The following is a 25,958-nucleotide window of genomic DNA, read 5'->3' on the forward strand; positions in this document are numbered from 1 at the left end:
AAAAAAGAAGAAGCAGCAGCGCAGAAGATGAGGAGGAAGAAGAGGAAGAATTTTGAAATATGCAGAACTTATCAAAATAAAAATACACCGAAATATTTCCAAAATACATCGCAAATTTTTCAAAATACACTAAAACAAGAATGGAACAAATTAATCACATACAAAAACAAAAATTCAGATTCAGAAGTCCTGCATCAAAATTTTGCTACAAATGCAGAAAAATATTTTTTTTAGTGCATTTTTTTTCTTCTTCTTTTTTTCTTATTTCTTTCTTTCTTTTAGTTGAATGAATGTATGTTCATCTTCTTTCAAGTAATTTTACAGCATTATGTGTTTCTTCTTTTTCTTTGTTTAATTTTTTTTCTGTTTTTATTCTTGTTAAGAGAATAAAACAAGAAGAAACTTGAGAAGGTAAAACAAGAAGGAAAAGATGAATAAGAAAAAAAAAAGAAGACGATGATGATGATGATGAAAAAGAAGAAGCAGCAGCAGAAGATGAAGAGGAAGAAGAGGAAGAGTTTTGAATTATACAGAACTTATCAGAATAAAAATACACCGAAATAGTTCCAAATATACCGCAAGATTTCCAAGATACATTGAAAGTTTTTCAAAATACACCAAAATAATAATGGAACAGATTCATCACAATAACAATTCAGATTCAGAACTCCTACATCAAAATTTTGCTACAAATGTACAAAAATATTTTCTTTAATGCGTTTTTTTTCTTCTTCTTTTTTTCTTATTTCTTTCTTTCTTTTAGTTGAATGAATGTAGGTTCATCCTCTTCTAAGTAATTTTGCAGCATTATGTATTTTTTTCTTTTTTGTTTGATTTTTTATTTTTATTCTTGTTAAGAGAGTAAAACAAAAAGAAATTTGAGAAGGTAAAACAAGAAAAAATGAATAAAAAAAGGGATGATGATGATAATGAAAAAGAAGAAGAAGCAGCAGCAGCAGAAAATGATAAAGAGGAAGAGAAAGAGTTTTAAATTATGTAGTACTTATCAGAATAAAAATACACCAAAATATTTTTAAAATACACCGTAATATTTTTAAAATACACCGAAACGAGAATGGAACAGATTCATAAAAATAACAATTCAGATTCAAAACTCCTAAATTGAAATTTTGCTACAAATGCACAAAAATAGTTTCTTTAATTTTGTATCAGGCAACGTCATCAATATGGCAAAAATTCTACGATAATGATAACGACGATACGTATATAAGAAGAAGAAGACGACGGCGATGACTATAACGATGATGATCATAATGATGAAAATAATGGAAGAGAAGGAGGAAAAGGAAGGAGAAAAAGAAATTCCAATAAAAAAAAGAGGAAGAGGAGGAGGTGGTGTTAGTGACGACGATAACGAAAGAGAAAAATAACGAAAGAGAAAAATAACGAAAAAAAAGAAGAAAAAGAACGTACAGTAGCGGCACGAAGAAGAACGTGCACGTATAAATATAAATGACTTATATGAACTTGTATAAAAAATGACTTATATATAAAGAATAATTATATTTTTATATCCCAAATTATTAATTATACATATTTGTTTTAGTGCTACAGCCTCGTTAGAACCCATAATTATATAACAATAAAAAATATCAACTAATACACCATAAATGTTTTCTATTTTTTTATTTTTAGTTGTTATTATAAATTTTATTGAAAGTGTAAAGTTAATTTGTTTGATAATTTTTTTTTTAAAAAAATTGAGAGTCTTGCTCAGGGACGGATTTAAGTTTATGGGTGTGGGGGCAAGTGCCCCTAGTGGAGTTTAAATTTTTTTTAATTAATACATAATAACAAAATTTATTTGTCCCCACTATATAATTAAATTTAATCCCATTATGATTGAATTTCACTCATCAATTTTAATTATGTAGAAACAAATGGTAATTCAATATTTAAACAAATTTGTTACAATAACTTTTAAAAAGAATGAGTGAAATAATTATAGATTGGTTATTTTATAATTACAACTAATAAATAAATTTAAAATTTAAAAAAATTTGTTTTAAAAAAATCTGTTTATATACTTAGTGAATATCACTATTATGTCGTGTATATATATATGAGATTATTTGTTCAAAATAGAAGTAATTACTAATTTAGTATCCAAAAGATTCAAGTGGAGACAAAATAATCTCTGAATGATTTGAAAATTGCGATAAAAATAACTAATAAATATTATATTTATTAAAAGTGATAAAAAAATTTTCGTATTTAACCAATGACATATCTATTTAATCTAAATTGTTTTGGCAACGTTTGAGTAAATATTTAGAAGATGCAAAAAAATATTTAGAGCGAAATTTGATATCTAGATTTTTCTTTTTTATTTTTCAAAAAAATTTAGTCATTCACAATTAAAAATTTTTTAAAAAATTTACTTGACATAAAATTATAAATTTTTAAAAATGAAAAGATCTTATTTTTTTTAATATTATTCGTAAAAATTTACATCAAAATATGACATCTAAAGTCTTTTTTTATATTGACTATTAAATAAAAAATAGTTAAATAAATAATAATAATAAAATAAAAATAAAAAATACTGTTTATTCATTGGTATTTTTTTAAAAGTTAACTTTAGCTTTTTTCTGGGACAACATCGGTTGAAAGAACTTTTTTAAATATGAATATTATAAAGAATCGATTTCGTAATCATATGGAAGATAAATTTTTAAATGATTATTTAACAATATATATAAAAAGAGAGACATTTAATTGTATTGACGATAAAAAATTACTTAATCTTTTCAAAATATAAAACCTAAAAAAATAAAATTTTAATTTTTATATTATTATTTTAATATTTTAATTTATTGGTTAGATAATTTAAAAACTAACTATATTTTATAATAACAAAGTATAATTATAAAAATTATTATCATATATATATATATTGTCCCTACTCACAAAATTTTCTGTCACTGGTCTTGCATGTACATCTATTCATCAAAAAGTAGTAGAGGAGGCTAGTAATTACTCTATCTTATTATCATATATAATGAGAGGGAGAGTCTATATTTTAAAAAAAAAAATCACAAATTAAGTCCTCTTTCAAATATAATTATCAAAGTGTGAAAAAATTTATCAAGTTAAATACGATTTTGGCTCCAATAATTTTCGCTAAAAATTAAAATCTTTTTTCAATTTTTTTTGTTTAAAATTGTTCCTAACATTGATTTTAATTTTAAAATTGTCGTTTGGATAAAAGTATATTTACATTTGTTACTTTCTCTCCTCCTTATCACTCTTTTGCTTCTCATTACCATTTTCTTCTTCACAACAAGATTTTTTTCTCTTCCTTCCCTACCTCCTCTGTCACTCTCTATCTTCGTCACATCGTCTTTCTTCTCCTACACCCCACCCCCTCTCTCTCTACTCTCTTTTATGTCGCTGCTATCTTCGTCTGACTTCCAACACTGTATTTGCACCTCTTCCTCCTTCTACACCAATAATGAAGAGGTTTCTTTCCATATGTTTTCTTGTTGTGTTGCCACCTTAAACGACATCTTAGACAAGTGGTAATACGAAAAAAAGGATAAACAAGAACATAAGATTGAAATTGAATAAAAAAGATATGTTAAAATTGAAATAGAAACAAAAAGATAAGTTGAAATTGAATAGAAAGAGAACCATTCTACTTTTTATCCAATTTCTTGATGTAATAAGATAAGAACTCACTTAATCTAATTTGTCTACACCATAATTTGAGAATTTAATTGAAGGGAATCACTCAACCTTCTACCAAATTCTCCAATGCAACAAAAGAGAAACTTACTCAACCTCACTCGTCAATATCATGATTTCATCACGAAATTAAAAAGTGTTTTCACACTCCTCTAATCACTCTATGATGACTATAATAATTTATGAGGTATTTATAACCTCTTATTAAGTCAAAATAAAAAATACCCTAAACCTACTAACATAAAGTCTAATCTAATAACTAAATAAATAAAATTAAAATATATAAAATTAAATTAAATATTTTAATATTTAAAAATATAAACTAATACCTATTAAATAATACTTAAACTTTTTTATATTACAAATATTTAAAGCATATATCAAATGATCAGGAGATTGAATTCAACCACTGATTTTCTTGCTTCGAATTTTATAGAGGAATTTGGATTAGGATTTTCTTTTTTTTAATTTCTCTTTTGCTTTTTTTTTTCTCTAGTTTTGTTTTTTTAAAAAAGAATTGTTGTTAAGAGTGATGAGAGGGATTGAGGTGGTTCCATTTAGAAAAGAAAAGTTTTCGTACAAGAAGACGATGATGTTATATTTTTGTGAAGAGTAAGATATTGTGCCATTTTTTATGTATATATTTATTTCACCTAACAAATATAAAGATATTTTTGTTTAAAAATAATCAAAAGACAGTTTTAAAACTAAATTTATCGTTAAAGAAGATTTTAAACGCAAAAAAAAAAAAAAAAAAATTAAGAATGATTTTGATTTTCTCAAAATCCTAAAAATTAAATTGTGCTCAACCATAACTTATCTAAACCACTTAATAGAAGCCTGAAATCATGGTAGGGGGCTAAAGCACGGATACTTCTTTAATTTGTCGTGTCTCTATATCGGATATATTTTAGATACGACACACATTGCATTTGTCTAACACGCGTGTCTTCTGTGTTTAACTGTGTCTTAATAAAAAATAAAAATTTTTTCTCTAGCACGCTTAGACACACCTAAATACCATCATGTGTCAGCGTGTCCCATTTTATTCTTAACATGTATTATTAAAATAAATTTAAAAATAATTAAAAAAATATTAAAAAGAGATATTAAAAATAATTAAAAAATTTTAATTTATATTTTAATATCAATAAAATACTAAAATATTATTACAATTTAAATTAAAACTACTTTATATTTTATATATATAATGTATTTCAATCCCGTGTTTTAAAAAAATTTTAAATTTGCATGTTTACTTATTCTATATCGTATTATATCCTATATCCTTGTCAGTATACATACATTACATAATTTTAGAAAGATAACTTTAATTTGCTATTGGTTAAAAGAGAGCACAATAGAAATTTCTATTCTTTTTCTTCCTTTTTCTTCTAACTCTTTTTCTTGTGCATGCGGATTAAATTACCAATATTTAAATTTTATTGCCAATAATTCCACTAATTCCATTCCATCTAAAGTCCCGTTAAAGAGGTAGGGGCCGCCCCTTAACTAAGCTTCAAAATAAAAAGCACTAACATCTCAACTCTCAACTCTGAAAGGACAAATATAAAACAATAAAAATAAAAATAAAAACAAGAGACAAAAAAGTCATTCATGCTTACATACAGATATGAAACAGAAATATGAAAACAAAAAAAGAAACAAATCATGAACGACAAAATGGTTCTTTCGCTGCGACTGTTGGTGGTGGCGTGGCCTCCATGGCATATGCATAGAGATAGATGTAGATAGATAGATGATGAATGATTGTGGGCAAAAGAAATGAAGATCCAAATTATCATTTTCTTTTGTTTGATGTAATTGAAAGAATTTCTTCTAACAGTAGTATTAAATATCATCAACTTGTATTGTTTTGAAATCAATTTTTTTAAGAGTTTAAAATGATAAAAAAAAAAAAAAAATACATAAACGGTTATGTATTTGATGTTAGAAATGTATCATAAATTTATTATTATTTAAATTTTATGTTAACTTTGTTTAATTAGAATTAGGTTTAGGCTTTATTATTTTATTGTTCCATTCATTGCGACTATAATTACTTTTAGCTAGAATTGCAATCGATTTATCTATATATAATAAAGAACAAATAGTCATTTTGACATTTATTTGAAATATTATAATTTTGACAAAATGGATCATAATATTTATTTTTAATAAAATAAATTTTTAAAATTTTAATGACTTAAAAAAGGAAGTTGAATTTAGAGTCACTTTTTACATTTTTTAACTTAATTACTAAAACATATTGAAAATAGAAATTATTGTAATGTCTGTTAAAACGATTATGTAGGAGACAATTTATTTTTGTTTTATAACGACAATATAAAATATTGTAATGTGACCTACGTCCAATTTCTACCACAATAATAGTAGGATTTTTATTATAATTTTTAGAAATTACAATCACTAATTTTCTAATTTTTTTTAATTCTATCAAAAAAACATACAAATTTTTAACCAAGTTTGTCACCACTAAACTAACATAGTTTAGATTTTTCTACTAAGACTCACCCCACTTAATAAATAGAATCTCTCAATCTTAATTATGATCCAAAACAAAAATACATCAAAAGAATTTGACATATTCAATGATTTTTTTTCAAGTATATTTTTTTTGTCTTTTTTTTTCAATAACTTTTACCAATGTTCACATATTAGTCTTTTTTCCATAAAACTAAAAAAAGATAAACTAAAAAAGCTACATATTCAAGAACACAATAAAAAAGAAGATAAATAACTAAAATGCTCTAAAAATATCGTCAGGTTTTGTGCTCTCACTCCTTGTTTTCAAAATTTGGCCAATGTCCCTTTTGTATAGGTATATTACTTCCAAAATTTAGAGTTATCCTTAGAGACAAAGTTTGAACATGAAGGACAGTATAGGCATAGCTTTCTTCACCATGAATGAGTGGCAACAAGGGTAGTGGCATAAGCAGTAGTGGAGGCATTTCACAAAGTACAGATCAGAGGATCGTGGGTGGTGACACTGTATTTACTAGTACTTTTGGCAGCTAAAATTATTCTTGTTGTACTCCTCAAATCAATACCTTTAATCTTTTTTTTGAGTCCAAATTTTGACAGAAATTATTTTTTTTATGGAAGTTACATTGGTGTATTGGCCAAATATTAGGAATGTAGGTGTTTTATCGGATGGTGGGATTCAGTTTCAACACGCTGGAGGGCGTGTTGACAAGGCCTTAAAGGCGTGGCAGGTGCTGGAAACATGCATGGGGGCATGGTGAAGTGACTTGGGGGGACGGGTGGTACAGTCCTGGCAACACGCAGGGGATGTGTTGCCTCTGAATCTTGGCAGAGTCTTCGCTCCTTTTCGAGGAGTCTGGAGCAATGCGGGGGTGTCTTGCAGGTGGTCTGCATATAGGAGACAGCCTTCATGCATGAATGTTACCATGAGAGGAGAAGTTGAGAGGCTGAAGAAGAGTGTTAGAGTTAGAGTTGTTTGAAAAAAAATTATATAAAAAATATTATTAATTTGTATTGATTAAAAATGGTATGTAATTATACGACACTCGAAGAACATATCATCAATTATTTGGATAATCCAGTTTATGTAAGTTCATACATTTTATTATTTTATGTATTTAAATTAATATTTTTTAATTTTTGTTGTTGGTAGTATTATATAAAAATATAATATTATTATTTTAGTATTATTCTTTAATAATATTTACGAATAATATTTTTAGTTGTCTAATATAATTATATATTTTGTTTTATATAAATGTTAATATTATTTAATTTTTTTTCGGATATAAATGTTAATTATATTAGTTTATTTTTGAATAATAAATATTATTATTGATATATATATATTTTCGAAAATAAATATTATTTGTACTAATTATATTTATGTATAATATTTAAATAAGTAAATATTTTTTATGGATGAATAGAAATACTAATATTTTATATTGATATAAATTATAATTATAAATATTTTTTTAATAATTTTTATTTATTTAAACTAATATTTAGTGAATAAATATGTTTTTGTTGAACCAGTCAAATAGGAATTTGATGGTTCATAAATTGGATCCACCGCTAATGTGGAATTCGATGGTCAAAAACTACTTACGCTCAACGGGATTCTACCACGTTTCTAGGATTGGGTTGATAAGAGGATTTTACCCCTTATTATTAGCTGCTTTGGTGGAAAGGTGGAGGCCAGAAACTCATTCGTTTGTATTGCCGGTGGGTGAGGTTACTGTGACATTGGAATATGTCGCTCATATATTTGGCTTGCCCATTGATGGAGAGCCTGTGAGCGGATGGACAGATAGTAGTAACTAGGGGTGTACAAAACCGACTCGGACCGAACTAAACCGACGAACCGAACCGAAAAACCGAAAACCGAATTAACCGAAAATAAAAAAACCGAGAAAAACCTGTTTTGCTATTTTTTTAGCGGTTCGGTTCGGTTTTCGATTTTGACCATAAAAACCCTAACCGAACCAAACCGAACTGGTTAGGAAAAAAACCCTAAAAATGACTAACCCCACCCCCCAAACGAATGAAAGGCAAAGCTGCTGCGCGAGTGTGAGGTTGTGAGCGTCCCTGACCCTAACCCCCAAATCCTCAATCCCTAACTAGCTCAGTACTCACTACTCACTACTCAGTCGCTCTCTCTTCTCCAAATCTCCACACCTGCGCACCCAAATCTCCCTAATCTCTCACTACTCAGTTGCTCTCGCTCCTCCGAATCCCAACGCTGAAGCCTTCCTCTTCGCGGAGACACGGACAGAGCAGCCGTAGGGATCCCAACATGAAGCCGTCGCACATCAGGTCAGCACGCCACCCACTGACCCAGAAGGCCAACAACACGCCACCACCCACTGACTCAACAGGGCAGCACAGCACCACACCGTCGCCGTTGAGACGCCACTATCCAGCAGTGTTTCTGGGTTCTTTGGCCACGATCATCAGTTCAACCCACTCCCAGCACCTCCCAGTCTCCCACTCAGCCTTCCTCCCAAGTCAACATGGAGCCCGAGCCACCGATTCAGGTACTTTGAACCATTTGTTGTTTACTGGTGCACTGTTGATTTGTTGCTACTTGCTGTTTATTTACTGGTGCATTGTTGATTTGATTAGCTTATTTTATTGTTGGTATTGTTGCTGGCTTGCTGCCTTGCTGGTTGCAGTTTAAGTGTTTATTGTTCAGCTTATTGAAATAAGTTTATTGTTCATTTTATTGTTCATATTATTGTTCAGTTTATTGTTGGTAATTTGGTATTACTGGTTATTGAATTATTGTTCAGTTTATTGAGATCAGTGTATTGTTCAGTTTATTGTTGATAATTTGGTATTGCTGGATTGCTGGTTATAGATTTATTGCTAGCTACTGAATTGCATTTTCACTCTAGGTTGTGCCTTTGAAGCTATTGGTTAAGTGCCGTAACCAGGTAGAGGAAGTAGCTGCTCCTTCAGAAGATATGATCTAGCATAACAACATCTAATATATAATGTATCTTGTTTATAACTTCATTTGGGTGGTTTGCCTTTTCTGGTTCAGTCTTATTGATTCTAATTTGTAGTGAATACTTGGTTGGCTTGTTCTTGATTCTGTAGTTGAGTTGCTGATTCTGATTTTATTTTTTAATTCAGAACTTTTTGTTCTGTTTTGATTTAGGGTCATTTTGACTTAGGGTTGATTCTAAACTTTTTGTTTACTTAATGATAATACAGGAAAGGAGAAGGTGAAAGAGGAAGAATTTGTGGAATTGGTGCACCACATGAAAATTTTTGAAATTAGTTTGGTTGTATTTTTATTCATTTTGGTTCTATTTCTGATTCAGTCCCTTTTTGCTTTTCTTTTTGCTTCTTGATTTTTCTGAGTCAGGTTAATTATCTAATTTGAATTTGTGGTTTGGTGTTCTAATTTATGTTGTTTTAATTTTTGGAAGACAGATTTTTAAATCACCAGATATATATATATATATATATATATCGTATAGAAGTAGTGATTATTGATAATAGTTGTTGCTTTCCACCACCCTTATTCTTATTACTATGATTTAGTCAATTTCTTTACAGCTTAAGTTTTGCATACTATGATTCATATGTTTATATTATGGCTTAATTTTGTTAGGTAAGGATGGATATAATTTTACATTTTTCCAATGTTTGAAAAAATCAAACAAACCGAACCGAACCAAACCGATTTTAATTGGTTTGGTTTGGTTCGGATGATTTTGGTAAAAACCGAACCAAACCAAACCGCAGTTTAATTGAACGATTGGATCGGATGACTTTTCTCTATAAAACCAAACTAAATCACACCGCGAACACCCCTAGTAGTAACAACTTCCTACAGAGCCAGAGCATCACAATATTCGGTCGCGAACCGGCTGCCAGTAGTTCTTCGAAATCTTATATAAAGTTGGGTTCGGTTTAGACTATTAGAGACACAGAGCCATTAGACACCGAGGAGTTTATTAAGAGATATGTCAGATGCCAGATTTTTTGTTTGTTAGGTTCGACCCGGTGCATCTACACCTACAGAGGCAGGTGGGTCTGCCACTCAGGCAGAGGCAAGTGGGTCGGCTTCTCCGGCTATTGATGACTCAGTCCGGGTTCATCCGTATGACCTACGAAGGGAACGAAATCCACCTTATAGGTTTACTCCATCGCGGTTCGGTCAGGGCATGATGGGTAAGGGACTGAATTAGTTGGCTCGAAAGAAGTGAATGTAACTGTTAGTTAATCCTGTGTATGTTTTTAAATTCAGTATTATTTTAGAATTACTGAATGTAACTCTTAGTTAATCTGTTATATGTTTACCTAATTGAAATTCAAAATATGGTCTCAGAACTAAGTGAATATAATTCTTCGTTAATCTTTTGTATGTTTACCTCACAAAGGCATTAGATGGTAATATTAACCTAACAATACAAACACGACGAACGAGAAAAATATTAATGGATAAAGCCAAATTTAAAAATACAAATACGATAAACTAAAAAAACATTAATGGATAAAACAACCCTAAACATACAAACACAAAGGCCAGAAAAGATATAGGGACTACTGTCGTCACCAGCACCACTCGATCCAGCACGCTGAGGATATCGACTCCGACTATGACCCTGTCTACCACAGAGACGACATATCCGAGGACCACGCGTATCGCATGAGTCTATTTCATTCAGGTATCGGGTCAATTTGGGACGACCTTTCGATGTTCTCCTCAAGGCGGGATTAGCGACCAATGTGGGTCCCTGATAAGCAGGCCATGTCTCTGCATCGCCTAATGGTACAAATTCAAATTTGTAGACCTTACGAACCTCTGTCATTCTATACACATCATACACATATAGCTGCCAATCGAGTCGTTGGTTTGCACAACAAGCAATAACATGTCGACATGGTAGTCGTTCCACCTGAAATTTGAAGAACCTTCTTCGATTGAATCTGAAAGTGATGTGGAGGTAGACTTTTCTCAACCTCCAACTTATGACTTGAGTGACGGAGAAGAATTAGAAGAACTTGAAAAGGGAGCAGTTGAAGTTGAAGAAGCTTGCAAAGAGGTGGAAGAATTCAAAGAAGAGCACAATGGAGTGGAGCTTGCAAGGTCATTAGAAACACCTCTTCCCAAGGCATTACCATCCAACACAACATTCAAGTGGGTAAAATTCCTATCCTTAAACTTTACTTTCCCACTTGAATATGCTTTGTTAGAAACATATGTGCAACTTAGATCTCTTTGTGATTTTAAGAGTAAAAGGGAGATGGTTAGTGGTTGGCACCACAATCCTAGGTTCATTATGGTTGGAAGTTGAAGGTCTAAATGCAATGGTAGGTATAGTTCTCAATTGATTGGGTCTAGGAAGATATCTTGGTGCTTAAATGAGAATTCTTCAACCTTGTCACTCGAATGGAAGCATGAAGATCAAGAGGGACGGGTGATGACAAACAAGGTTTGGGACCCCGGAATACACCTCAACCATCATCAATCCTGGGGCCTTGTCACTTGTTCAAATTTGCTTGGAAGCTTGATGCGCCTAGTTTAGGATCCCGGTGGATATTGGAAATGCAAACATTGTTGGGGATTCAAGGAAGAGTTCAAGCATAAACTACCCTAGCAAGAACCCCACAAAATGTCCAACTTAAGGACTTTAACTAAAAGTGCGAGGTGGAAGACACCCCACCATGGTATGATCTTCCTTTTCTATAGCTTTTTATTTTTTATTTATTTGCTTATCTTTGTTTCATTAGGTGTCTATGATAGTTTTAACTTATGCATATTTGCCTTGGTTCCGATATATATATAAAAAAAAGCTTGTCACGCGTGCGCATGGTTGACCCGCACGCTTGAGACTCCCGAAAATGCACCATCACTACAACAAATAAGACTTTTCACAACGGTAAAAAATCGTTGCCGTAGATTGAAAAACCATTCCTAAAACTTTAGGCAACGCTTTGGCAACGGTTTTTGACCTGTGGTATATGCGGCCGTTACCAATGCTCAAAGGCAACGGTTTTTTACCTAAGACAACGGTAACAAAAAAACCGTTGCCAAAGCTGTTGGCATAGACAACGGTTTTGAAAGAAAATTTTAAACAACGGTTTCGAACCGTTACTCGATAAGCAATGGTTTTAAACCGTTCTCTTTCATGATCAAACTGTTTAAAATCATAATTGGATAGGCAACGGTTTTAAGCTGTTGTAGTTTTATTATTCACAAAGCCAACGGTTTTAAAATGTTACCGTTGGTGTCATTTTTTGGCAACGTTTTAATACCATTGCCATTTTGTAGTCGTCTAAGACAACGGTTTTAAGGCATTACCATTGGTGTCGTTTTTTGGCAACGATTTTAATACCATTGTCATTTTGTAATCATCTTTGACAACGGTTTTAACACCATTGCCTTATGTGACTTTGACAACGTTTTTTTTTGTAATATATAGTTCTTTCTTTATAATAGTTTTCTCATGAATGAAATTAGTTCCAACTTTTTTTTTAATTTAGTGTTAATAAATAATCTAAACTATTTGAATTAAATTACTAAGATCCACAATCACATTATATCATCATTGCAGGATAACATACACACTAGTCTAGGTCATAACTACTTGTACTTATATCATCACCATTTTTCAAAATACAATAAATGTTTTTCTGCTTATACTTTTCAGTTTTCACAATCTAAGCAGTTTTCACAATCTAAGCAGGATTAATTAAGTTATGCAGTGTTATCTGTATGCTAATTCTCTAAATAATAACTAACTCTAGCACATATGTTGAAATTGACATGGTTAATATTCTTGTATCTTAACATATTACAAAATTATTCAAGCCAAAATTGATGTTAATAAGGGATGAAACTTTCATGGAAAGAACCATCATGTCAATTTTATACCATGTCCTTCCAAGGAATATAAAAGTCAGATACTGCAACAGCCAGATAGAACATTGCACGTGGGCCAATATCCTTCATTGGCTTTGAAATTATTTGCAATATCTACAAAATAAAAAACATATTTATCAATGATCAATTTGTGCCAAGATATATAATTATTAAGCACTTATAGTTAAACTACAAAATAACAAGTGACTCTAGCAATCTGAAGAACCCATGGAAATGAAAAATAAACAAATAAACAAATTATTGCTGGCAAACACCAAGACAGGAAGAAACTATATACACCACATAACAGATTGCGCTGAATTTTTACATGAAATTAATGCAAAGAAATTACAGTGGAGTGAAGCTAACCTGAAGATACTCAAATATAGTGCTGAAAGGAAGCTTTAACAGGAGACTACTATCCACACTGCCTGCAATAGTATGATATCGTAGTAAGGCTATACTTATTAACAAAGACAAAATGGAATTAGATGGAAAAAAAGACAATGAAATGAAAAAATCGCATCTTAGATACAGATCATACAACATGATGATCCACAATAGCGGTCTTCACTGCTTTAGAATAAGCCTCATGGACTGAACTATATAACAGCATTCAGCAAAATGTAGAAAACCCATATGTTTGAATAAAACAGTAAAATAAGAAGAAATGAAGTGGGCATGCAAAATAACACCATTACAAAATATCCAATTAAGTATCATTTTGAATGGTCTTCATCTAAAGACAAGATTAAAAAGCAAAGAAAAATGCATTATATGATGGAATTTTGTCAGCCTTTAGTAAATCAAGATAAAAAATAAGAATCTTCTACAGGAGAAGAAGGAAAAAAAATCTTACAAGGCACTTAACATCATTGTTTCATACAACTAACGACCTACATGATCAAGTCTTTTATTTCAATTTATCACAATTTTTAGTGCAAATTCTAATGTGAAGATCACTTATATAACTTTTACAAGCAACAAGTTTTAGAAACCAACAAGCTTAGCATCTTTCAGCTTATATAACTTTTACTACAAAACTTCAATTAGGCTAAAGTTTGGTTTGGAGACTCCTAACTTATCAAGCAACAAGTGTGTCTTGGTTGCAACCTAATTGCTATTCAATGCTAAGAGTTACAAGCATTGGAAGCTGATGCATAACTTGCTAAAAACTGATTCTTTCCTGCCTTAATCATTAACTTTCAAAAATTCACAACTCCTAATCCTTAACTCCTAAAATTCTGAAGTTTTAGAGAAATTAACCAAGTCAATCAAATTTTAAAATAAAATTGGTTTCGCTCCAGAACTCAGCTCATAGGAATCGCAGCAAGACAAACAAATTGCTGCCTTGTTTGAGCTCTTCTGCTGCAGGACAGATTTAATGACTTAACTTTAAAAATTTTCCATAAATTTTCTATTTAACGAAAAGTCCTCAAATTTTCCAGTCCAGCTCCACATATTCTCAAGTTTAATCCATACTTGGTCCCACACAATTCCAATAATCACAGAATTAGTTATATTTTTTCAAAGTTTCTGACTTCATTTAAAAGTAATGCAGAAAATCAGATTTTGCAATTTAACCTTGAAAAATCATAACCAATTATCTAGTTAATTAAAACTTCTCAAAATTGAATCCCAACAACAACTTTAATCATAGTTGCCTTTACTCTCATATCATTTCGATTATTGTTGAATAAATAATTTACTTCCAAAGTTGTCTTTTAATTTCAAAAATCAGATTTTCAGCAATTGGTTCAACGTTTCAAGATTCAGTCTTCCAATTATTCCTTAAACCCAGTTTCAATTAATCACCAACTAAGTCCGTTACAGTAAACCAGCTCAACAGCAACAATTTCAATTTGATCCATCAAAATACATAAATCACAATAATCCCTCATCAAACAATTCATAATTCAATTTCACAAAATTAACGAATTCAATCAAAGTCCCAATCAAAATCTCAATCATTCCAATCATAATTTTAGCCACAATTCAACATTCATATAATTAATCAATTACTCACAGCTATTAAACCTATTTGCAGTTATTCAATAAATCTTGTATGAATTCTTAAATTAAAATCGTTTAAGTTAAACCCCCTACCTCGATGAAGCAATCGCATAATTTAACGCAAACACTACAAGATTAATATTTATTTGAGGGAGTATTTTAGTGAAGGTTTTTAAAAATCTCCACAATGTATTTTATTGATGGCAATTTAAAAAACCTCCACCTATAATTCATTAAAATTCATAATTTTAAAACAAAAGCTCATTTTCTCTTTCTCCAAAATGAGAAGCGTTGAGTTAGCTGAGAGAGTGGCTATGAAACCCTAGGTTTTTCACCTCCATTTTCGCCGCCATTCCGGCTGCCGTTTCCGCCGCTGCCGCCGCCGACGCCGACGTCATTACCACTGCCGTATCCGTTGCAGCAGAGACTTCCCTTTGAACTGCTGCTGGTACTGCTTTTTCTTCTTCTGACGCCGTTACCACTTCCGAGCTTCTTCTTCAACGCCGCTTTCTGTCACTCCAATTTCTCCTTTGAACTGCTGCTGGTACTTCTTTTTCTTCTTCTTCCCTATTAATTTGTTGATATTTCTTCTTTGTTAACAATAAATTGCATTGTTGATTTTGTTTCTTATTTTTCTTTATACCGTTGAATTGGTTCATTTGGTTAATGGTTTCTTAATCAAACTTTAAGGAATCGTTAATTTATTTATATTAATATATAATTTTTTTGCATTGTGTGGTACTTTGTCTTCGATTAATATATTTTATGTTCGGTGCAATTTTTTTGTTTTCCCGGTTAAATTTCTTTTAATTTTGTTGCTGAAAATATAACTTATTTTTATGTCTTTTCATTTTTTAATTTTTCTCTTTCGTTCTTTATTCACAAATTGTATTCAGTTGAACGAAATCCATTGCAAGACTAGAACTTAGGTTGATAAGTTAAAGTTAGGTGAGGGCACGTGGTGGTAGGTCCTTTGGGCTCAATTATCTGCTATTGCTTTACATAATTACATGGAGTCCTTCACGGACCGTGATAATTGTGTGGAATGACTCATCCTAACTTCATATGTGAGTGTGAAGTGTGAACCTCTGTTTTTTCCTTCCAATTATTTGAATTTAATTTCTTAATTAGCTGTTTTGCAAATGGATAATTCTAGATTATTTCTTCTCTTAATTGATCATCTTATAGATTGAGTATTGGATATATAATATAATAAGCAGCATTTAAAAACTAAGCTCTTTTATTGATATAACATCAAATGATCCAATAGGTGGCTTTTGAATTAGCTCTGTGGCTTCTTTAGAAGAGAAGGAAAGAAAAAAAAGTAAAAGTTAAAAACTAAAAATTGCTCTCTTTTTTTTGGTGATTTCTAAAAGCTTATTAGCAAGATTAAGATGCCTTGCCCTTTTGTCTCAATCAGATAATTCCTCCTTACTAGTTAGTTTCTGCCAATCAATCTAACTCTTACAACAGAAAAAAAGCAGGGAAAAAAATAAAAATAAATAAATAAGTAAATAAATAAATCTGATCTTTTGTGCTACTTCATCTTTTGTGCTGACAAATATCTCAGTTCCAGTATCCACAGAAGTCCATATTCTTTTGGCAGGAGCTGTTCCAGGATCCTATACCAACATAAATTAAAACATGCCCATTATTCATTTTTCTATGATGTAACAAAACACAAACTCAAATAACATTTCTGAATAAGAGTCTCTTATAGTTTTCTTTTCGTGTTCAAGATAGATTGTTCTGTATCTCTTCAAAGCTGAAGCCTGTGAGTTATTTAGTCGTTGTACCTTTGTTTCTGATTTTCTTGTCTCAGTTTTGAATCTTTGCTGTGAATAGGGCCTATTGAGATGAACTTTGGTGTGTAAGCTTCCTCGTTCAACTTGAACATGTTACAACTTTAGTCGCTGTACCTCTGTTCTGTTGCAACTTTTTTACTGGTATTCCCTTTTATTCTGTATTTTTTTAAGTCAAGACATTAATTACTATTATGTTAGGAGTGATAATTAGTTACTTTGTTTTGGTTGGTTGATCTGCATTTTGTATTTTTATTTTCTGTTCTTATTTTTTAAGTTTGACTTATAGAATATGTTTAAAATCAATGAGTATTTTTTACTATGTATGTGACTTAGGCTTTTTTACTATGTATGTTTAAAATCAATGATCTTAGGCTTTTTTGACACAGGCGTTTCTCTTATTACTGCTGTAAACACTGCCCTTTTCCCATCTACTAGTTTGATTATTTGCTATGAACATGATTCTCTATCTTTCTTTCTAATTGTGAATTATAATTACTTGATTAATTAACTATTTCCTTTGCTACCTGCTCTTATCAGCTGTCTCTTAACTAGAGTTTTGAGTTACTTCTATTTACTTATGCGAAGCAGTGATATTGGCTACCATCTATGTACTCGGATTTATTGACAAAAGATAAAATCAGCTGAGAGATTTCATAGTCTCTTTTTTATAAATCATACACCAACCTGGACTTCTGTGTATAACAAGAATAGTTTACTAGTAGGGCTATTCTGTGTAAATATTTTCGTATTTGTACTTTATCATCCACCACAATGCCATGCTGCAGCTTGAATTATTACATATCTTTGCCAACTTAGAATTTTGCTTCAATGTGTGATAGGCAAGGTTTACATAAAGTTGGGTGTGGAGATTTCTGCTGATGTTGAACTTGTAGAACCATTACAAAAATCCTGTATATGGCGACAAGCTAGAGGTTCAGCTACTGAAATTTCTGGAATTGATGATGGTCTAGGATCCATAGACAAGGTTTTTTCTTTGCCAATTGTAGCATTCTTTGGTGAAGTAGTCTAGTTCTGCAGTTGCCAAAATTTATGTGTTGAACTCTTGGTGCAGGCTAGTGTTGCACAACAGTGGTACGATGAACTGGATGATCTTGCCGCTCCTAAACCCGAAACAGAAATGGTTGTTGAAGATGATAATCTGAATAACAATTTGGTTGTTGACGATAAGAAAATTTGCATCAACTGTTGTGTTTGCAATAGCCTTGGAACAAGTGAGGTATGCATATTTGTTTTTGACCATGGCTTTTTCTCATGTCATTTACTGATTAGAATAGTATACAAGAGATGGTAACATAATTGATGTGCCTTATTCTGTTATTAGTCCAAGTTGTTCTCTTCTGTGGCTGTCTTGAATTAATTTTCTCATTAATCTTGTAAGTTGAGGTATAACTTTCTTCATTATATACATCATTAGGTATATTTCTCAGTCCAACCACTTCACTATTCTTTATAGACTTCCTTTCTGGTGCTTATTTATTCGTTAAATCATGCTTAAGTATGAAATATTTTCCATCTTTACTCTAGATGCATTTAACTTGATATATCTATCATTTTTGTTTCTCTTCTTGATAAGCTCACCTATGTTTGTGCTAGTTTTAGTACATTAGTAACTTGAAGTAGATTGCTAAGATTTATTTTGAATTGGGTCAGAAGTTTTACCACAATTTCTCTTAGGTTTAGTCCCTATTATAGTTATATCTATAAAGTATTGGTTATTTACCTTTGCAAAGCGATAATGTGTAGTCTGTTTCAATTATAAAATGAGTGTTTGTGCATTATGAGAGTCTATATTAATCCTATATCCTCTTCGCACTATTGCTCCTTTCCATATCCATATGCTAATTTACACATGAAGGTAATCCATAAATTTTAGGATAAATTACATTGATTTTATATTTGTGTTGACTTGTTATGCCTTTGTTTATTTCCTCCTTAGAGGAGAGGTTACTGTTAGATTTAAAAAATATATTAGAAGTGTATATGTCAGTGTATATGATATCATGTATTATAACTGAAAGACTAGGAGAGTTAATTGCTTACTTGAATTTCAATTATTTGCTTATTATTTACTTTCTTTCCTTATTTTTTCGTAATTGGAAAAAACATATGAAAAACTATATCGTATTAAAGTAAAAAACTTTAATAATTTTTTATTTTATTGATCCTCCACTTGTTTATTTTCATGTGTATAAAATCAGTATCTTTTTTTTTTAAATTTGTCAATATTATAAATATTTATATTTAAAAATAACAATACACCAAATTTATTTTTCATCAGGTTTTTTACTAATTAGAGAACTATCACTTCATTTATTAAATAAAAATACCAATACACCAAATTATTCTCTTTATTAATTATTATGTTCTGCTATTTGAGTTTAATTTGCAGAGGAGGCTCGGTACTGCTATTAATTATTCTCTTTCATTTTTTATTTTTATTTTACAAATTAAACTCACTCATGGATTTAATTTCTGGTTTTATTAGGCATTTGCTTGGATTTCTTCTATTTCTGGGATTAAAGTGGGTACTGGTTTTTCTCTCACCAGTTTCTTATTATTGCTTTTGAACAAGCGCTTGTTGAGGTAAGATAATAATTATATCCTATTTTGTTTTAAATATGTTAGAAGTCTATTATAGCTTTGTAGTTTATTATGTTAGAAATCCCATATATATTTAGTAGTACACATGTCTAGTAATTATTTTTCCCTACTTGAAGTTTAACTAGCAACAATGGATAAATCTTGGATTGCTAAGCCACGAAACTCAGATGAATATATAGTTGGTCTAGAAAACTTCTTGGATTTTGCATTTCAACATGGAGCAATTGGGAATAGTAAGATAATATGTCCGTGTCCAAGTTGTGGGTTTCGCAAATGGCATGCTCGAAAAGATGTTAGAGATCATTTACTTTACAAACCATTCCCTAAGAATTATGTTGTATGGAACTTTCATGGCGAGAAAGAAGTAACCGAATTCTCAATAAGTGCACATGTCATGCGCGGGACATTGGTAACTGAACATCCCCTAGATAACATGGTAAATGATGCTTTCGGGATACATATGGATCAGGAGAGTGGTGAAGATTCAAGCATGGAAGATTTTGTAAACGATGAGCCAACAGAAAATCACAGAGACTTTGATGAGTTTCTCAAGGAAGGCAATCAAAAGCTACAGGAAGGAAACGACTTCACAAAGCTAGAATTTATAGTCAAATTGTATCATATTAAAGTCTTGTGTGGACTAAGTGACAAGGCCATTACCATGATACTTGAGTTGGTGAGGGATGCTTTTAGTTGTGTGAATTTGCCTACGACTTTTGATCAGGCAAAGAAACTAATTCAAAAACTAAGTCTTGACTATGTTAAGATAGATGCTTGCCCCAATGATTATATGTTGTTCGAGGATGAAGACCCAAACAACATCCAACAAACATGCAGTCATTGTGGTGCTTCTAGGTGGAATTCTAAGAAGAAGAATACATTGGTAAGCATTGGTAAGTGAAAATTCATATTTTATAAAGTATACATTGTATATTGGTTAACTAAATAATCTTGACTGATACTTTTTATTTATTTCAGAGTGTGAATCCAGATAATCCATACGAAATGTCAACTGATATAAAGTTTCTTGCACGAGGTCCAATGATGAATGCAAGGAGATTTTCTGTTTATGACATCAATGGGTATAGATTTCGAACTTTGACTAGAGAATTTGGTCTTAAGACACAAAATAGTGGAGTATTCTTAGTCTCTAACACACCCTGCATTGCAAGTATTGCTGATAGAAATATGAGACAAGCAAATTTGCCTTATTATGGCAAGTTAGAAGATATAATTGAACTTAACTACCATGGACAATTTTCTGTTGTTCTTTTTAAATGCAAATGGGCTGACACTACTAGGGACAGAGGCTATAAAAAGGACCATTGGAATTTCAATTGTGTCAATTTTGATAGATTAATTCACACGGGTGAGCGTGAGGAACATGAACCTTATATTGAAGCATCTCAAGCACAAATGGTGTATTATGTTGATGATATGGTAAATAAAGGGTGGAGTATTGCTGTGCATGTCAAGCCAAGGGATATGTATGACATGGGTCAAGGAAATGAAGATATAGTGTACGAAAATGAGCCGTATCAAGAGCAAGAACTTGAACAATTATTTGACCCCAATAATGAGTACATCCAATTAGCTACCAATTTATTAGATAGCGATGCTATTGAAGATAATGTAGCTGCTAACTTGGCAAGGGATATGTTTGAATGAAAGTTTGTACAAAATTTTACCAAAGGTAACGTTTTATGCTTTTTATTTATTATGTGCTTGACATTTTACCAAAGGTTGATGATGTTATTAATTAATAATATTTATTTATTGGAGTAGATTTCATATGGAAAGACAACCACTAATAATAATTAGTAGAGGCAGAGCTTTGTACTGAAGTTGAAATTGTTACCAGAGGTATTATTATCACTATTACCCTTTTTAATTAATAGTATTTGTTGCTGTTGAGATTTTTCTGTGTGCTGCATGCATTTGTTATTTAATTTGAGTTGCTTATTGGGACTTGGATGAACCCTTGTGTTGGATCAATGGCTGCTGAAAATGAGACGAGTGTTAATTGCAAGAGGGCTACATGCAAGATGGGTAGCAGCATCATTGCTGCATGTTGAAGGTTGTATTTTCAAAATGTTTATTGCAATTATTGTTATTTTTTTAGCAAAGTCCATCTTGAAAACAGTAGTTAATAAATCAAACAAGCTTCTTTATTTTTTGGAGTGATTTTAGGGATTTAAATACTTGATTTTGATGCACTAAACTAAATTAAAAACTGATTGAAAATGTGAACAGCTATTGATTCCAATTATGTGACTGTTTTTGTAGATATACTCGATGGCTCATGGACCATGACTATCACTATTAGTCGCTATGCCCAAAAAGAAAAAGGCATAAATTACAGGCTTGTGGATGGTGCTAATTCTATGCTATTGTTTTTATATATTAGATGGTGCTACTTCTATGCTACTGATTTTATTTTAAGGCTTTTATGTAATTAGATGATATTGAAATATTAAAGTTGTATTATTTTACTTTTTAAAGAAAAAAAATAATAGTTATGTAGAACAATATCATATGGAATTGTGTTTGGAACTATTGACATTGAGAATATTTTTATATATAGAGTTATATCTTATATTGAGAAATTGTGTTATAAAAGATTTAGTTTTTAAATTTTGATACTAAAAAATAAATTTCTAATTTGAGAGTATATGAATGAGATAAGATTAATGAATGATTTGTAATTAAAAATAAACAATTAATTACAGGATTTGTGGAGGTTTGAAAATCACACAAAATAGTTAATTCTTGTTAAATTAAAAAATCAATTTGTGGGGTTTTAAACTGCTAGAAAAGTGATTTAAAACCGTCACAAAAGTCCAATATAAAACCCCCACTAAACACTCACAAAACCCCCACTGAATAAATTGTGGAGGTTTTTAAAAACTCCCACAAAAGACCTCGTGGCACCTCAAATTTTGGGGGTTTTACCCTACAAACCATTTGGTGGGGGTTATAAACCTCCACAAATAAGAAAAAAAACCTCCACAAATAAACAAAAATCTTGTAGTGAAAAAGCCCCTTTATCCCCAACTCATGGCAGCAGCAGTGATAATTCCAACCTAACCGGGACAGAGACAGCAGCACCAACTATGATCACACTTGCAGCAACCATTTCGACATTTCCGGCAGAACATAGCAGTGCTAAAACAAAGACATTGGCTACCGTAATTAAAATTAGAATATAACAGGGAAACAAAATGCTAAATAGAACAAGAGTGGAAGCGTTACAAGGTTACAAATGGGAGGTTCGGTGTTAGAACGAAGGGGATGGCACAGCAGCTTGTCTTCTCCGGTGACAAGCTTCAGCTATGACGATTCCAAAAACACAATAGAGCCAGGAACATCAGAAACAAATACAAGATTGTTACAAAGTAAATAGGGTTCAGAGATAGTGGTTCTAGTAACTAGGACACGACTAACTTACCATGAACGACGGCAGCAACCAAGATTTCCGGCAACAACAGCGATAGAGGAACGACTCCTCCTCTGCTGCGTCACTCTCTCATGCGCATCCGTTTCTCCCTTTCTGTGACCACATCGATGGGGACCTCATTTCCCTATTCGGCCCCCCCAGCGGCGACTCTCTCAATGGCAGCAGCAGCAAACCCCTGATGGCAATGGGAATAAGGTGCGACAGTGATAAAGGCTCGACGAAGGCAGTGAGGCGCAATGGTGCAGGTTAGCATCTTCTCTTCGCGTCTCACCCTCAGTGAACGACAACGGCGACGGGGCGTGGCTCGACGGCGGCTCTTCCCTCTCCTTCGTGGGTCATGTTCACCTCTCCCTTTCTTCTCTGCAACGGCAGCTCACCAGCGGCACCAAGCTACATGGCGCTGTTCCTTCCCCTCTCTTCTTCTCCCTCGTCCTCTGTCTCCCTTTCCTTCTTTCTTCTCTTCTGTCTCCCCCTCAAGCTTCCGGTTTCCTTTCTTTCCCTTTCTTCTGCTCTGTGTGCGTGCGTTTTTCATTAGGTTATGGTTAAGGATTTGTAAAATTAGGGATTTATTTGGGAATTTAAAGTTAGGGTAAAATTCATATGAGTAATATAATAATTTTATAAAATATTTGAGACAGAATAATAATTTAAGATTCAAATATAATACTATAAAGATTACTTTTAAAATGCATAAAATTTTATCTATCAATTTATTAATGAGTTCAAATAATTATTTCTAATTTAAATTACAAAATGAATATATTAATCACATTTTATAAAATACGGTTAGGGTATTGAAATTTGGGAAATAGGGTTTTTATTCAATTTAGGAATTTAGGGCTAAGAATAAAAAATTTTATAAAAGAATAAAGATAAATATAAATAGATATTTTGATAACATTAAAGGGTAGAATAATTTTAAAATTAAATGTACTCTATTAAAAATATTTAAGAACATTATTTATCAACATATTATTAAGTTCAATTAATTATTTTTTAATTTAAAAAAATAAATATATTAATCAAATTTCATATGGTATAGTTTAAATTTAAAATATCAATTATCTAATTAAATCAAATACCCTTTTATTATTTTTCCATCACCAGAATTTTAATTTCAATTTATATGAAATAACTAATTATAAATAAGAATTGTACATAAATATTTTAAATTATAAAACAAATATAATTATTTTTATATGTATTTTTTTAATTTGTATAATTATTTAAATAATATTAGAAAATTATTGTTTGATAAACAATTGTTGTAATGGTTATAAAACTGCTCTTTAAAATAGTCAAAGAGAACGGTTTTATTTTGTTGCTATAACGTAATGAAAAATTAAACTTCAAGAGCAACACTGTAAAAATCGTTGTCTAAGACCATCTAATAGAACGGTTTTAAAGTGTAGCATTTTGACAACGGTTTTTATGTGTTTCTTTTGTGCAATTATTTAAACAACAATAAAAAACCGTTGCTTAAAAATAAATCATGGTAACGGTTATAAAACCGTTCTTTAAAATAGTCAAAGAGAACGGTTTTAATTTGTTACTATAAAATAATGAAAAATTGAATTTAACAGTAACACTACAAAAAATCGTTGCCTAAAACTATCTAAGAGAACGGTTTTAAGGCGTTGCAAAATTTAGCGTTGCTAAAGGCCATATTTGTTGTAGTATGCGAAAACGGTGCTGGAACGACGCGCCTGCATGGCCAAACTGAAAGTTGTGCTAGAACCATGCGGGTGGGATGCTAGGCGCACAACCCAATCCACGCGTGCGCCTCACTGACGCGTACGCATCATTTGCATTTTGGGCCACCCACGCATAAGCGTGAACGACGCGCACATGTCGTATGATAATGCTGCCATCCCTGGTACATAAACCAGAGAGTTGTGATGGAATGATGCCAGCTTCGTGCGTCTAGCACGAACACTTATCACGCGTACGCGTGACCAAGGCTTACGCGTCCTATCCTCTTTTCTACTTCCCACGCGTATGCATCACCTTCTTCTTTTGCACCCCATGCGTACGCGTGAGCGACGCGTGCGCGTCGTATCCCCGCGCTGTTCCATTCCCCATTTCTCTCTTCTCTCTTCTTTCTTCACTTCTTTCCTACTTCTTCTTCTTTCTTTCTTCCTTTCTTCTTCTTCCCTCCTCCCATTTCTTTTCTCCCTTTCTTACTTTCTTCTTCTCCCACTTTTCAAAATTTCACTTCTCATTTTTCTTATCTTTCTTTTCTTTTGCTTATTACATTTGTATACTTGCATTCATTGCATTTTAACTTTGTTATTTGTTCCCCTTTTCTTTTCTATATTTGTTATTTTAACATTAGTTTTGAATTTTCTTACTCAACTGTTGAATATTTCTTGCATTATTTTGGTGCTTTGTGACTTATTTTATATTGTTGGGTGATATTATTTATAGGTCAATGCTAATCTTTTATGATACTTGTATTCCTTATGCATTGATATGAACTTATGTTGTCCTTCAAGACCCATTGTCTCTCCCTCATTGTTGCAATTCTTGCACCATTGATATGCCCTTTGATTATATTATTTTCTCACTTACTTGTTGTAGCTACCATGTAGTGAGAATCCCACTTTTATTTGGCATTAGCCCCACCTATATTTTATCTGTTTTCATATCTTTGTTTGTGGGCTATTCTTCTTCCTTTTTCTCTCCTTTTAGGTTGGCCACCCTGAAGGGATAGGAAAAGCTTCTACATGGGGATACACACAAGTTCCTCTGCACAATCTTTTGAAGGAGCCCAGCAGTTGTAGCTCGCTACCCTAATCCACCTTGCTCATCTTTGCATGCACCAAGGACGGTGCAATCTTTAAGTGTGGGGAGGTCGAGGACCGATTTCCGTGAGTAACTACTTCCTTTTTCAACACCAATTCTTAAACTTGCAGGTGTAGTTAGTTGCTTGCATTTAGGTATTACTTGGTTGAAGTGATGATTT

The 25,958-nt window shown here is 31.7% G+C and overlaps 2 protein-coding genes across 13 annotated transcripts in view; one reads left to right on the forward strand and one right to left on the reverse strand.

The window, feature by feature from the left end:
- LOC112785279 (agamous-like MADS-box protein AP1) overlaps nt 1-25,958 on the reverse strand; it is a 247,152-nt gene that overhangs the window by 75,032 nt on the left and 146,162 nt on the right. The window lies entirely within an intron of this gene.
- LOC112783060 (uncharacterized) lies at nt 15,311-22,142 on the forward strand. Of its 10 annotated transcripts, none has more exons than XM_025825805.3 (9): nt 15,311-15,653; nt 16,955-17,055; nt 17,754-17,899; nt 17,987-18,151; nt 19,421-19,518; nt 19,653-20,419; nt 20,515-21,229; nt 21,322-21,613; nt 21,823-22,142. In XM_025825805.3, the coding sequence occupies exons 6-7, from the start codon at nt 19,667-19,669 to the stop codon at nt 21,202-21,204; spliced, it is 1,443 nt and encodes a 480-aa protein (XP_025681590.1). In that variant the 5' UTR covers nt 15,311-15,653; nt 16,955-17,055; nt 17,754-17,899; nt 17,987-18,151; nt 19,421-19,518; nt 19,653-19,666; the 3' UTR covers nt 21,205-21,229; nt 21,322-21,613; nt 21,823-22,142. The 10 variants fall into 10 exon arrangements, with proteins under 10 accessions (XP_025681590.1, XP_025681598.1, XP_072085774.1 ...); XM_025825813.3 differs by having other exon boundaries at nt 15,331-15,653; nt 21,322-21,399; XM_025825806.3 differs by having other exon boundaries at nt 15,345-15,653; nt 16,932-17,055.

Source organism: Arachis hypogaea, chromosome 20 (assembly GCF_003086295.3).
Source record: "Arachis hypogaea cultivar Tifrunner chromosome 20, arahy.Tifrunner.gnm2.J5K5, whole genome shotgun sequence".
Taxonomy (NCBI): Eukaryota; Viridiplantae; Streptophyta; class Magnoliopsida; order Fabales; family Fabaceae; genus Arachis; species Arachis hypogaea.